Raw genomic sequence first — 15,220 nt, 5'->3', positions numbered from 1 at the left:
GGCAGGTGAATTTGAGGCTTGCCTGGTTCAAGGCTACACAGGGAAACTGTCTCCTGTCTCAAAAAAAAAAAAAAAAAAAAAAAAAAAAAAAAAAAAAGGCAGGAGGAGAGAATTAAGTACAGAGCTGTTTTCTGCCCTACACACATGTACCATGGCATATGCATCCCCATGAACACACAAAGTATTGCTCCAAAGAAGCTGAACTAACCAGAAGTGATGGCACCAGCCTGTAACACCGGCACTAGGGAGGTGGTGGCAGGAGGAGTAAACAGCTTGACTCAAAACAACAACAAAGGCTGGCCTTGACACTGTACAGTACTTCTCCTTAATATCAGGTAAACTGAGAGAAGGTAACAGCTGACCTAGGGTTATGGAAGACTGACATTCTCATTATAATTCTTTTGAAACATTTTTAAAAAGACTATGTCAACAGTGATTCTCTGAGTAATAGATATTTTAGGACTAACTTTTATTTTCTCGGTTTAGCTCCATTTTCCATAATAATCTTTTATTATTTGTGTGTAATTTCTGAAAATATTGTATTTTTTTCTTTCTTTTTGAGTCAAATTCTTGCTATACAACATAGGCTGGCCTTGAATTCCTTATCCTCTTGTCTTAACCTCCCTGTTGTTGGGATTATGGGTATGTGCTACCATGTGCAGCTTGTGTTGCTTAAAAGAAAAGGAAAGAAAAACCTGGAACATAAGTGTAATAAAGTCCTGCCTATTTTATTCTCTTCCTGGGCGCCTTACCTTTTATTGTGGTCAAAATGAAGAAAGCAATGAGGGTGTTGTTGATGGCGCAGGTAGACTTGGCAACACAAGACAGGATCGTATAGGGATTCAGGAGGTAGCTGGGGAAAACACACATATTTGTCATTAGTAAACCTGATCAATGGACCAGAGAGTCCTGGTCACCACAGCCATGAAGTTCAACTCATTTACAAAAGGAAGAAACTCTTTAAAAATGAGTTATCACAAATACAAGAGGATAGAGGGGCTTGGGTGTCAGTGAATAAAGGCACTCAACATTATGCTATGGAACACATTCAAAGCCGTCACATTTATATTTAATAATGACAAAGATCCTATAAACTAACAAAAACATTCCAGTTTTTGTTTAATTTTTATTTGGTTTTTTTTTGTGGTTATATTTTGGTTTGTTAGGGCTTTTTGGGGGTTTGGTTGGGTTTTTTGTTTGTTTGTTTGTTTTTCCAAGACTTGGTTTCTCTGTGTAGCTTTGGTGCCTGTCCTAGAACTAGTTCTTGTAGACCAGGCCTGCCTTGAACTCAGAGATTCACCTGCCTCTGCCTCCCCAGTGCTGGGATTAAAGGCCTGCGCCACCACTGCAGGCCAGGCTTTTTGCTTTGTTTTTGAGACAGGGTCTCCACAGCCCAAACTGGCCTTGAATTCTAAGCAGCTGGGAATGACCCTCTAGCTCCACCTCCTGAATGCTGGGAGGACAGGTGTATCACCTGGCCCAGGAGCATTATCTTACTTTTGCATTTGAGGAAACAGAGATTCAGTCATTAATTTGCCAAAGTTTTTACAAGCTATTAAATATATGCAAAAATCTTCCTAGTTCTAAAGCCAACATTCTCTCTATGAAGCCCTCTTTGTAGTCAGCAGTATCCCCTGACCCAGATCATAAACAAAGTATCCTCTAAATTTTACAAGTTATTTGGCACAGAATGTCACAGGATCATGACGGACCATTAGGAAGAAGTTAAGCTGGAGTCCTTTCCCCCTAAAGTAGGAAGGAATGGTATCAGAAAACGAATCTGAAGTGCTTTGAGTTGGAAAGTCTTACTTAGTCAGTCTTTTTATTTATTGCTGTCCTGCTTCTACAAAAAGATTTGCATCTGCTAAAATGAGAACAAATAAATAAAATAGTAAAGAAGTAAAACCAGCCATAATCAAGACCAGGGGAAATACAGAAGAAGAAAAGGTAAAGGCAGAGTTAGGAAAACCAAAGAACTAGAGGGGTACAGTATCAGTTTCAGACAGACTACAGCTGTACAATAACCAACCTCAGACAGACTACAGCTGTACAATAACCAACCTCAGACAGACTACAGCTGTACAATAACCAACCTCGGACAGACTACAGCTGCACATATCAGCCTCAGACAGACTACAGCTGTACAATAACCAGCCTCAGACAGACTACAGCTGTTAATAACTTGCCTCGACAGACTACAGCTGTACAATAACCAGCCTCAGACAGACTACAGCTGCACATATCAGCCTCAGACAGACTACAGCCGTACAATAACCAGCCTCAGACAGACTACAGCTGTACAATAACCAGCCTCGGACATGGCTGAGTTTCCTGACAGTCAAAGGAAGAAAGGTCAGTTACATAATTCTGATTGACAGGAAGAAACACACCAGTATCTTAGGAAAAGATAATTATTCTCAAATAATGACCTTAAATCTAATTCTATCTCATAGGAATATAAGATTAGTGATTCTAAAACCAAAGGCCTAGAAACTTTTGGGGTTTGGTGGTTTTTTCTTTTGTTTTGTTTTTCCCAGCAGTCAGATAGACATGTTACACAACCTTTACAGAAATGGCTGCGCTATTATGAAACTACCCTCAGGGGACACAAGAGTCCATAAGGATTCATTACGTTGCTAAACCTTTGGTCCTATTAAAGTAGTTCCCATCAAATTTCTGAAATTTGTAGTTGAGAGCTGATATACCAAAATTATCTCATAGGAAAAAATTCACAAAACCATTTTAAATAGTGGGTGACATTGAAAAAGCAGCTGCTTAGACATCTACCTGAAATACTGAATAAGAAATTCATACACAGGGCAAAAGCTCCTAAAAACCCCATTCTCCAGGATAGAATCTAAGATGACCTAAACTGGCTTCAAATTCACTAAGTAGGTGAAGCTGACCTTAAACTTCTGATCCTCCTGCCTCCTTCCAAAGTGGTGGGGTTACAGACAAGCACCACCCTGCCCAGTACATTTGGTCCTGGGGACCAAAACCAGGGCCTTGTATGTGCTATGCAAGCCCCTACCAACCAAGCTCTCTCTACAGCCCCTTGATTTCTGATATGGAATAAAGTTACATAGCACAGATTAGCTTCAAACTAAGCAATCCTTCTGTCTTAGGCCCCCTGAGACTGGGATGCCCAACTCCTAATTCTAAAGAATTCTACGGGCATGCTATTCCGTGAGAAAATGTATGTTTTGTTCCATGTGTGTTCCGAGAAGCTAAGCATGTTATTAATATCTGATACTACTGGTTGGTTGAATAATCCACTTCACCTATCTCAGAGACACAAAGGGGAATAACCTGAGAGGATAGCACTCACTGGCATCGATAATTACTCCTACAGAATTCTTTCTTAAAGTATCAGCGGTCTTACTCTTCCAGCTGGGCACCTAGCCCAGGTGGGTATTTTACTTCAGTTTTCTAAATTATAAACAGGGATTAAATCATACAGGAAATATAGAAGCTGTGTGAAAAAGCCGCCAGATGAAGACCAGAATGTCATACAATACACCAGTAATGAAGAACTACCACTTTTTAGAAACACTAGCTCCAAGCAGGTTCCAGCCCAGATCAGCACTGAGTCAGAAAGCCTTTGTGAAGGGTTTGACTGTGCATGCCCTTGTGTGAGTCTTTGTCTCATCAGAGACAGAGTGGCTCTGTGTCTTTTGCTGGCCAAACCTCCAGTTGTGCAAGAGAACTACAGCAAACACTTGATGACTAAGACCACAAATCTCTAAAACTACAACATGGGAAAGTCTCATCACATTTTCCTTGCGTTTGTTGGCTCTGAGCTCTGAATTGTAAGGGAATACTTACAACAGGGCCACTTTCAGAGGGATGTATCGCATTTCCATGGGGGTTCGGATGAGTTCGGCCACATCTGGGGCATACTGGTCCAGTTCTAGGAGGAGTTTCTGTTTTTTAAACTAGAAGTGGGGGAGGGTGCACAAGACACACACAACAGATGATTTGCCATTGTTTTAGGATGAAGACAAAAACCTTTGCCCTGGTCACATACCTACTGCCCTACCCTACTTCTCAAGGGCCCTCTCATACTTGCTCCTCCACCCCACCCCCACCCAGTTCTAGCACATGAACAGACAATGCTCCTCATGCTCCCAGAACTCTCCCCTAGTTAGCGCCCATGCAGCCTCCAGACCTCAGCTCAGTCCTCCCTCCCTTGAAGGACACACAGTCCTTTAGCTGCCGGCTATACTCGCTCTCAGCTCTAGGTCTTGCCCTCCTGTGTAACTGATGAGGGCCGGGCTCCTCCCTAGAGAGTAAGTTCCACAAGGGTTAGGGGTACTTTATTTGCTCTCTGGGTAGGCCTAACATTTAGCACAGTGGGCAAACAATGACTGAAGGTATGGCAAAGCCACTTCTTAGTCATTCCGGGAGGTGACATCAGTGGTGGTAGGGCTTCAAAGCACTATCAGCAAAACATGTCCAAGCAGTTTCAATGACCTGGATGCATGTTATCTCAGGTTCCCTTCCTCATTCTTCTGTTTCAAAGGTGTGTTTGGTTGGTTTCTTTTATACCTCCATAGAGGAGGTATGAAATAGAAAGGAGACTGGTGTGGCTGGGGAGCTGGAGTTCAGAGGTAGTCACGCGGGTAGAAAGCTCTCTGCTTTCCTTGTGTCTCCCAACAAATTCAAGGCTTGGGTTCTAAAAGGGAACCATCATCACAACAAAGGGCAGATTAGGCCAAGGTCAACTAGCTACCAAGAGTTATCATTCATAGATCCTTTAGACAAATGGAGACTTTTTTTTTTTTTTTTTTCGGAGACAGGGTTTCTCTGTAGCTTTGGAGCCTGTCCTGGAACTAGCTCTTGTAGACCAGGCTGGCTTCTAACTCACAGAGATCCACCTGCCTCTGCCTCCCAAGTGCTGGGATTAAAGGCGTGTATCACCACCGCCTGGCCAATGGAGACTTTTTAAAAATAATTTTTATTCATCCTTTGATAATTTCAGATATATATATATATATGTATATGTATACATATATATATATATATAATGATAATTTTGATAACAGTCATCTCCCATAGCTCTCTTATCTACTTCTCACTGCTGTTCTACACTGTTCCATTTTCTTTTATGTTTATAGGTGTTTTGCTGGCATGCGTCACATCTGTGCACCACCTGAGTCCTTGGTGCCCATTAAGACCAGAAGAGGGCTTTGGATCCCTAGAACTAGAGTTTTGAATAGATGTGAGCTGCCATGTGGGTGCTGTGAATTAAACCTGGGTTCTCTGGAAGATCAATCAGTGCTCTTAACCACTGACCTATCCAGACCTAATTTTTTGTTTTGGATCTTTTTTTGTTGTTGCTTTTTTCGAGACAGGGTTTCTCTGCAGCTTTAGAGCCTGTCCTGGAGCTAGCTCTTGTAGACCAGGCTGGTCTCGAACTCACAGAGATCCGCCTGCCTCTGCCTCCCGAGTGCTGGGATTAAAGGCGTGCGCCACCACCGCCCGGCCTAATTTTTTGTTTTGTTTGTTTGAGACAGGGTTTCTGTTGTGGGAATTCATTTCACCAATAGTCACACATCAGGTTTCTCTACGTAACAGCTGGCTGTCCTGGAACTCACTCTGTAGACCAGGCTGACCTCGAACTCACAGAGATCCGCCTGCCTCTGCCTCCCAAGTGCTGGAATTAAAGGCATGCACCACCACCACCTGGCAACCTTTCTATTTTCTCGTGTGTGTGTGTGTGTGTGTGTGTGTGTGTGTGAGAGAGAGAGAGAGAGAGAGAGAGAGAGAGAGAGAGAGAGAGAGAGAGAAAGTCAGAGACAGAGAGACACACAGAGAGAGAGACACAGGGAGAGACAGAGAGAGACAGAGACAGACTGAGAGACAAAAGACAAAGAGAGAGACCAGTTGTAGGGAGACCAGTTAGAGACAGAGAGACAAAGACCAACTAAGTTTAATTAGGGTTGCTTACATGAACACAGGAAGGAGGCGTTATATACTGGAGCACAGACAACTTATTTCAGTAACACTACTGAAGAGAATGACTCTCCCTCCTTTACAAAGTAGAGCCTTTTAGTAGAGGAATACATGTGCTGACATTCTACCTAAATTAATAGTAGTATGTAGTATGATTCTAGATGTGGTAGCATATACCTGTAATCCCAGCACCCAGGAGGTTGAGGAAAGGTCATGAGTGAGAGGTCAATCAGGGCTACATAATTAGTTCTAGGACAGTCTGAACTGTATATGGAGACTCAGTCTCAAAAAATAACAGGGCCAGGAAGAGCGCTCAGAAAGTAAAGGAGGTGCTATCGAGCCCAATGACCTGAGTTCAATCCCTGAGATCCACACAGTGGAAGAAGAGAACCAATCCCTGCAAGTTTTACTTTACGTGTGTGCACCATAGCACGTGTACACACATAATAAACAAATAATGAAGTAACAAAGGCTTGGAGTGTACCTCAGCAGTAGACTGCCTCACAAGCATAAGACTCTGCGTTTTATCCTAAACACTGGAGAAAGAAAAAAATAAAGAGTAGTATATGATGTGATATTAGCACTAAGAGTGGCTACTTTCAGCATTCATTGGGGGTGAAACATACCCCTAATCCCAGTACTCAAGGTGCCGAATCAGTGGCCAGGTGGTGGTGGCACATACCTTTAATCCCATCACTCGGGGAGGCAGAGGCAGGTGAGTCTCTGGGTTCGAGGTCAGGCCAGTTTGGTTTAAAGAAGAAGTTCCAGGGCAGCCAGGGCTACACAGAGAAAACCTGTTCCGGCAAGGGGGGAAAAAGAGGCTGAATCAGGAGAATCACAAATTCTAGGTCCACTTGAGTGAGCTATGCACCAAGACCCTGTCCAAAACATACAAACAAAAAGGCTGGGAATATAGCTCAATCATAGTACTGGTACTAAGTTTGATTTCCAGCACTACAAAAACAAAAGGAAAATATATTAATAAATAAATAGGTGGCATTCAAAATGAGTTCATTTGTGACATAGTGTAAGTAAAATTCACTCTAAGAGTCAATGTCATAATAATCTGAACTTTAGAAATAGGGAAAAATATTTTAAATTTTAATTCAGTCTTGGGGATAAGAGAACCTTGGGTACACTAGGAAATAGCACAGTGAGCTGGGCACAGAGGCACACGCCTATACCCCTAGCACTTGGGAGTGACAGGAACATTAGAAGTTCAAGGTCATCCTGGACTACTACATGTGAGACCCTGTCTCAAAATACAAGAAAAAAAAACAAACACATATGCATGCATGCACACACAAGTGGCTGGACAGACGCTCAGTCATTAAGTTAAGAACACCTGCAGAGGACCTGGGTTCCAGATTCAGCATACATGGTAACTCTCAACTCTGTAACTCCAGCTCCAAGGTATCTAACACCCTCTTCTGGCCTCTGCCGGCACCAAGCACATATACGGTACATATACAAACACATAGACAAATACTCATACATATTAACAAAAACAAACAAAAAACTACGAGGTCATTTAGTTCTTTCTCTCTCTTTTTATTTCTTTGTTATTGTTGTCTGAGACAGGGTTTACAAATCCCAAGCTGGCCTCAAATTTTCTGAGTAGCCTCAGGATCTACCAGGCATGAGAAACCACACCTTTCTTAATTTTAAAACACAAAAGAAAAAAAAATCCTGCTTACATATAAAATCAGAAACACACAATCTATCTTTTCTGTTTGTTTATTTTCATGACAGGGTCTCACTATGTAGATCAGGCTAGTCTTGAAATCACGGAGATCTGCCTTTGCTAGGAGTTATCTGTGGAATCATCAGCTTATGAATCTTATGCCCAGTTATTCCATCTGTGGTCCTCAAGGGAACTGTTGGAATAGCTAACTCCCCCTAAAGCTTATAGATCATGCTTCACTAGTATGATATATACTCCTCAGCTTTAGCAATCTAAGCCTGCAAGGCTGAAATATGGGTCTTAGGGCCAGTGAGATGGCCGAGCAGGTAAGGCCACCAAGCCTGACAGCCTGAGTTCAATTCCCTGGGACCTACATCGTAGATGAAGAGAACTGACTCCCACAGGTTGTCCTCTGACCTCTACACACTTACTGTGCCACATATATCAACTTGCCAGCCCAACACACAAATAAGTGTAATAAAAACTTAAATATAGTTCTTAAGAACACCCATAAATGTAATAAAACATTTTAAGTTAAATTTTTAATCCTTTAGGGGAAGCGTCAAAGACAGCTGTGGACCCTCTAAAACATTACACACACATATACATGGTTTTTACACCATTTCAAGGGTTCACTCTATCCCAAAACCTATAAATGGGATCAAATTACAAGGTCATAGTCCAGACGTTTTTTAAATCTCTATGAGGTCTAAAAGTCTAGAATTCAACAACTTTTTTTTTTTTTTAACCAATCACAGTGCAACAGAAAGGCCAATTGCTGTTTCTGGGTCTATTAGTTGGTAACAGAAGGTCACTAAGACGCACCTTCCTCCTACCCTGACCTAACTCAGTGGCTCCCAGCCACACAGGAGGATGGTAGCCGACTTTTGTTTTCATAACTGTGTACACAGCATGCATGGTTTATCTGTTAATCTTTCCAGAAGCCTAAAGAGGAGAATGATCCCATGATGCAACTCTCCTTAGCTATTACATAATTAAGAATAAACTTTACACTGGCTGATGGTGGCACACACCTTTAATCTCAGCACTTGGGAGGCAAAGGCAGGCAGATCTGAGTTTGAGGTCAGCCTGGTCTACATGGTAATCCAGGACAGCCAGGGCTATGCAGAGAAATTCTGGCTTGAAAAAAAACAAAGACAAGTAAACAAGCTACACACGCACCAAAAAATAATAAACTTTACATGAATACTTCTTTAGATTTGCTTGTCTGTAAGCAGGAGCTCACATGAGCCGTGGAGTGCTGACGGAGGTCAGAAGACAACAGCTAGAGCCAGCCCTCTTCGTCCACCATGTGCTTCCAGGGATTGGCAGCAAACATGTTTACTGACCAGGCAATCTTGCCAGCCCAATATGCCAAATTTTCTAATTAAGATTGGTCTTTTAGGTCTGGGGGTGTGGGGTACAGCTCAGTGGTACGGTGTTTGCCTGGCATTTTCCAAGGCCCTGGGCTCAATCTCCAACCTCCAAATTCCTCTCTGAAGGAAAACAGATTTATCAACACTGGGAATCCAATTCTACTTCAAGAAACCTCAAATAGTGAGATAAAAACTATATTCATTTTTTCTTTGAAAAAATAAACTAATGAAAGGGAAAGCCTTTACATTTTTATTTTTGATAGCATGTCATTATGCTCAGGCTGGCCACAAACTAGTGTGGACTAGAGAATGACCCTGTACTCCTCATACAGCCTGACCTCCCAAGTGCCGGGATTTTAGATGTGAGCTAATACAGCCACGCCCTTTCCTATTTGTTTATTTTATATTTTGAGGAGTGTGTGTGTGTGTGTGTGTTGCATACATCAGAGGCCCAGACCATCAGGCTTGCTGGGAAGAACCTTTATCCACGAGCCATCTCACCAGCCCACTTAACTATTTTAAAATAGTTGGATCTTTAAGTACATGACTTTTGATCCACTGCCATAATAAGTACATTACCAAATCCCACCAGCTTTGTCCTACCCACTAATGACTTACCACAATTTTATTGAAGTCCTGAATTGCAAAATACAGGGCAATAGCAGTGAGGGCATCTGTTATCTGTCAAGAGAAAGAGAAGTAACGGAAAGTACAGGAGTAATACAAAGTACAGTCAGTACAGGGTACTGGAATGCTGCCAGGCCTGAAGAGGTCTGGGATGGTACTGGGTTGACTGTCCAGCACCAAACTCAGAGTTGGCCAAGGCCTACTAAGGGAGGTATGACAGAAAACCCCTATATTATGATCCATTCCATCTGGAAGCCTATATCTCTTAGACCAGCAAGTTAAATGAAAATAAGCCAGGCATTGTGGTTAGCACTTGTTAACACCAGAAAGCTGGAGAACTCCCATGAGTTCAAGATCAGCCTAGGTCACACAGTGAGACCTTGTCTCAAAAAAATGAAACACACACACACACGCACCCACGCACGCACGTGCATAAAGGGGAACAATATCCACTGACCTATAGGCTTCAGGTATGTCTAGCACCTCATACATGGTAAACCCTCAGCAAACAGTAGCCATTATAATTAAGGAAGACTTCAGGGTTTCTTATGCTATCCTGACCTAGATTTCCAACTCTGTTGACTAATGTCTCAGGCTGCTCTGCTCCTGTCATCTCAATCTTCAATCCTTGTCCTTGAAAGCCTCTTCGGCTCCCCTCAGAATCTCTTGGCAGAATGCTTAGGAAACTCAGGTTGCCCTCCAAACTGGCACATTTAACGTCAACCACAGAATCTCGGGGTTAGAAAATTGAAGACTACATAGTCCAGAAACCGAAGAATAAGAAAGTAGAACTGGTCACAAGTTCCCGCCTGTTCCTTATACTCTATAATACCATCCCAAGGCCAGGCTCCAAGCTAAAGACATGGTCTTGGCTTTTATTTTCTCAGAAATTCTGGTTTTCTGTTTTTTCCTTTCCTTTTCTTTCTTATTCTCAGGGTCTCACAATGCATCCTTGGCTGGCCTAGAACCTGCTATACAGACCACGCTGGCCTCAAGTTCACAAAGATCCACTTGCCTCTGCCTCCTACATGCTACCCAGCTCCTTATTTTCTTAAAAACAAACTGTAAAATTAAAAATATACACATATTTATTTTCTCTGGAAAGATACTTACCATAAATACCAATTCTGCATAGTCAATTAGGAAATGAAAGAGGTATATTATCAATGGAGTCTGCGGAAGAAAAACAAAGAGGAAAAAATTAAGTCAAACCTTGATATAAATGATCAGTTTCCAGATTGGGAATGGGAAAATTTCCAATAAGAAATCTGATCCTTCCTGCAACAGCTACCCGGAACTAACTGAACAACTTAGTGTCTTGAATCACAGGGTATCACTGAAATGATCAGTTGAACATAGTAGAGGAAATAACAAAACGTGAGGTTAGCTAGCTATCTGCTTGGCATGCTTGGCTTGGGGGTTCATGCCTGCAGTAGATACTAAAGAGGTTGAAATGAGAAAGTAAATTGAACCTAGGAATTCAGGGTCAGACTGGGCACTTCAATTTACTTTATTTGAAAAAATAAATAGGGGCTGATGATGTAGCTCAGTTTGTAGGATGTTTGCTTAGGATGCATGAATTTCTGGGGCTGGTCTCGAGAACTCCCAAAAACCTAGGGGTGTGCTTAAAATTCCAGGACTTGAAGTGCAAAGGAAAGGAGGGCAGAAGTTCAAAGTCATCTTGGCTATAGCAAGTCCCACACTAGTCTAGGCTATGTGAGATCCTGCCTCAAAAAACAAAAAAAAGACAAAGAACACATAAAACGGGGGGGGTGGGAGAGGGAAGGGCGCTTCACAGAGGACCAAAACTGTTGAATGAACAAATGAGGAATTTTTCCTTTCTTTATTCTTTTTGTTTGTTTGTTTGTTACAGAGACGGGTTACTCTGTAGCTGTCCTGGAACTCACTTTGTAGACCAGGCTAGCCTCAAACTCACGGAGATTCTCCTGTCTCTGCCTCACAAGTGCTGGGATTAAAGGCGTGTGTCACCACCACCTGGCTCCTTTATTCTCTGATAAATTTGTATAAAAATGTTAATTCTTCCTCAGAAGCCCAGGAAGAAACCACATGGTGATGCTGGCTGCAACAGCAGCACTTAGGCTGCTGTACAATGGAAAGTTCAAGGTCAGTACTGCAGAACACTCAAGGGGAAAAAGGTTTTGAGAAAAGTCACTCACTGTGAAATTAACCTTGGCCTGAAGTTTTTTCCTTTGTTTTTAAGTGGTTTTTTATTTTGGTTTTTAAGACAAGGTCTCATGTAGACCAGGCTGGCCTTGAACATGTGACCAACAATGGCCTGCCTGAATCTCCTGATGGCCCTGCTTTGGCCTGCCAAGGACTAGGGTTCAGGTGCCCCACCAAGTCTGGCTTCTCAAGGTTTTGTTTTGTTTTATTTGAGAGACTTATATTATGGATTCAATTTCTTTCATATATTAAACATTATTCTCTTTTGTTTTATTAGTCTAGGTAATTAGTATTTTTCTTATACACTTAACCTACATTTTCATCTCACTGACATAAGGTTGTTCACAATATTTTCTTTTTTGTTTGAGGCAATACGTTTTCCTCTTAATATGGGTTTAGCAATAACACAAGTTTTGGTATATTGTTTTCTTCCCAATATCGTTCAATTAAAAATATATTCTAGGGGCTGGAGAGAAGCTAAGCACTATGAAGAGTACTTGCTGTTCTTGCAAAGACCCAAAGTATGGTTCCAGCACCCGCATCAGGTGGCTCAACTACCTGTAGTTACAGCACAGAGGACCTGATGCTGCTGGCCTCCTGCACACACAGTGCACACACATACACACAATTAAAAATAAATTTTTACCAGGCAGTGGTGGCCCATGCCTTTAATCCCAGTACTTAGGAGGTAGAGGCAGGTAGATTTCTGAGTTGGAGGCCAGCCTAGTCTATAGAATGAGTTCCAAGTCAGCAAGGGCTACACAGAGAAACACTCCCTCAAAAATAAAAATAAAAAATAGATAGATAGATAGATAGATAGATAGATAGATAGATAGATAGATAGATAGATGGTTAGATGGACTGATAGATTGATCTTCTTTTTAAAGAAGATATATTCTAATTTCCACTGACATTTCTTCTTTGATACTGCTTTAAAATATACAGATTGGCCAGAGGTGATATAGTTCACTGGTAGGACGTTCATTATGCATGAGTCCTATGCTCAATCCTTAGTATAAACACAAAAGAGTATATGGCTTAATTCCAAATATTTGTTATTTATTTTTAAAGTGCTAGAAATTAAACCTTGGGCCTTGCACATGCTAGGAAAACCTTAAATCACTGACTCCAGCCCTTCTTTTTATAATTTATTTATAGCTTAATTATATTATCATCATTAAAAGCACAATACAAGATTTTAATAACTTAAAGTGTGGTCTGACTAGCTAAGGTTCATGATCAGTTTGGGCAACTGCTCCACATACATTTGAAAAGAACGTACATACTAACATTTATGGTCATACATTCTACATATAATTTGTATGGTAATGATCTTTTAAATTTCTACATCCTTACTGATTTTTGAGTCTCTTTGTTCTATCATTGATGAAAAAGACAGGTTAAAAACATCCCACTATTGTGACTGGAAGTGGCTCAGCAGTTAAAAGAATTTGTTGCTCTTGCAAAGGACCTGCGTTTGGCTCCCAGCACCCACATGGTAGCTCACAACCATCAGTGACTCCAGGGTCAAGGGAGCAGACACATTCTTCTCTCCTCCAAAAGCACTGCATGCACATGCTACACAGAAGAAAACCATGCAAGAAAAATTAATAAAACTAAGTTTAAAATAAAATTCCCACTATGGCCATAGGCATATTTGTTTCTCCTTTTGCTTTGTATTTTTGTTTGTTTATGAGACAGGGTCTTATACAGCCCAGGCTGTCCTTAAACTCAAGATGACCTTGAACTTCTGATTCTCCTCTCAAGTACTAGGACCGCAAGTGTGTGCCCTACTCCGGTTTTATTCAGTGCTATGCACTAAACCCAAGGATTCATGCATGCTAGACAGGCACTCTACCAAGTGAGCTACATTTCCACCCCTGCTTTGTGTATCCTGAAGCTGTGAATTAGATGTAGTTCTATATAGAAAGACTATTTTCTGGGTAGAGCAATTTTTATATTATTATAAAATAATCCTCTGGGTTTTTGCTTGTTTTGCTTTTGGCTTTAAAGTCATAAGCTACATCAATTCTTCAAACTAGTATCTGCATGATAGATTTCTTTCTTCCTTCCTTTTGCTTTTTGGGTTTAGGAGACAGGGTCTCATATAGTACAAGCCATCCTCAAACTCACACAATGTAGCCAAGGGTGATGTCAAACTTCTGATTCTTCTACCCCCACTTCCTAAGTGCTAGGGTTATAGGTGTGTGCCACCATGCCTAGATTTATGAGTGCTACAGATCAAACCTACGGCTTTGTAGACAAATACTCTACTATCTGAGCTACATCCCAAGACCAAGCCTTTCAAGCTTTTTGCTTTTCTTTTCTGTGTCCTCATATCTGAGATGTACTTTCTTTTCAGGTGTTGGTGCTGCTGATGGCAATGGTAGAAGGGTGAGTGGCTGTTTGTTTTTGTTTTTTCTTGGTGTTAAAAATTAAACCCTGGTCCTTGTACATGGTAGGTACATGCTGTATCATTAAGATACATCCTAGATTTCCCTAGCTTGAAGATGCATTTCTTCAAAAAGAACATACAATTATTTTTCTGTGTTTTGTTTTGTTTTAGTCTGGTTTGGTTCTGGACCTTTGTGATGGAGACTCATGTAGCAAAGGCAGGCCCCAAACTCACTATGTAGCCAAGATGACCTTGAATTTCTGACTGGGGTGCCACCATCTTCCCAGTGCTAGGATTACAGGCTCTGGTTTTACCTTTTCTGCTTTGTTTTGTTTTCCTGAGACAGGATTTGAGGTATCCCAGGTTGACCAAAAACCTGGTATGGAGCCAAGGATGACTTCTGAACTTCTGACAATCTTCTCAGCTCCACCTCCTGAGTTACAGGCATGCAGTACACACCAGGTTTATGAGATGCTTGGGACTGAGGCCAGGGTTTCATGTAAAATAGGCAGGTACTCTACCAACAGAGCTAAATCACCAACCCTAGTCTCATTATCTTTTTCAAGATTTAATTTTACTATTTTTATTTGTGTGTGTGTGTGTGTGTGTGTGCCTACATGCTGATGCCAGAGGAGGTCAGATGAGGGCATTAGATCCCCTGGAGCTGGGTTTACAGGCTGAGAGGAGCGCTAATATTCAAACCTGGGTCCCCTGTAGGAACAGCAAATGCTCTTAACCACAAAGCCAACTTTCCAGCCCCTGACTCTCATTCTGTAAACTTTACTCTTGAGTTTTGAGTATCTTGGTACTTTCCAAAGCCTTCAAACATTTTTTTTGTATTTATTCTTCTTTTCTACACGTCATTGCCAAATAGTTGGCCCAGTACCGTAAACTAACTCATCAGTGCATCAGAATCAGAAAGGAAGTCCAGAATTTGATTTTAGTGTGGTGGCTCAGAAGTATCTATTCCTATCACCTCCTAACTACATGTAAAAATAT

At 41.5% G+C, this 15,220-nt stretch overlaps 1 protein-coding gene across 1 annotated transcript in view; it reads right to left on the bottom strand.

Moving 5' to 3' along the window:
* The window catches only part of Pigu (phosphatidylinositol glycan anchor biosynthesis class U), a 79,802-nt gene that overhangs the window by 49,454 nt on the left and 15,128 nt on the right, over nt 1-15,220 (bottom strand). Inside the window, exons 3-6 of the mRNA XM_038330908.2 lie at nt 10,756-10,815; nt 9,634-9,696; nt 3,826-3,935; nt 753-853 (exon numbers count right to left, since the gene is read on the bottom strand). Coding sequence (XP_038186836.1) covers nt 753-853; nt 3,826-3,935; nt 9,634-9,696; nt 10,756-10,815 — 334 coding nt within the window. The remainder of the gene's footprint in view (nt 1-752; nt 854-3,825; nt 3,936-9,633; nt 9,697-10,755; nt 10,816-15,220) is intronic.

The sequence above is a fragment of the Arvicola amphibius genome, chromosome 5 (assembly GCF_903992535.2).
Source record: "Arvicola amphibius chromosome 5, mArvAmp1.2, whole genome shotgun sequence".
NCBI lineage: Eukaryota > Metazoa > Chordata > Mammalia > Rodentia > Cricetidae > Arvicola > Arvicola amphibius.
The sequence above is the reverse complement of the archived record's forward strand: the minus strand, read 5'-3'. Positions and strand labels throughout refer to the sequence as shown.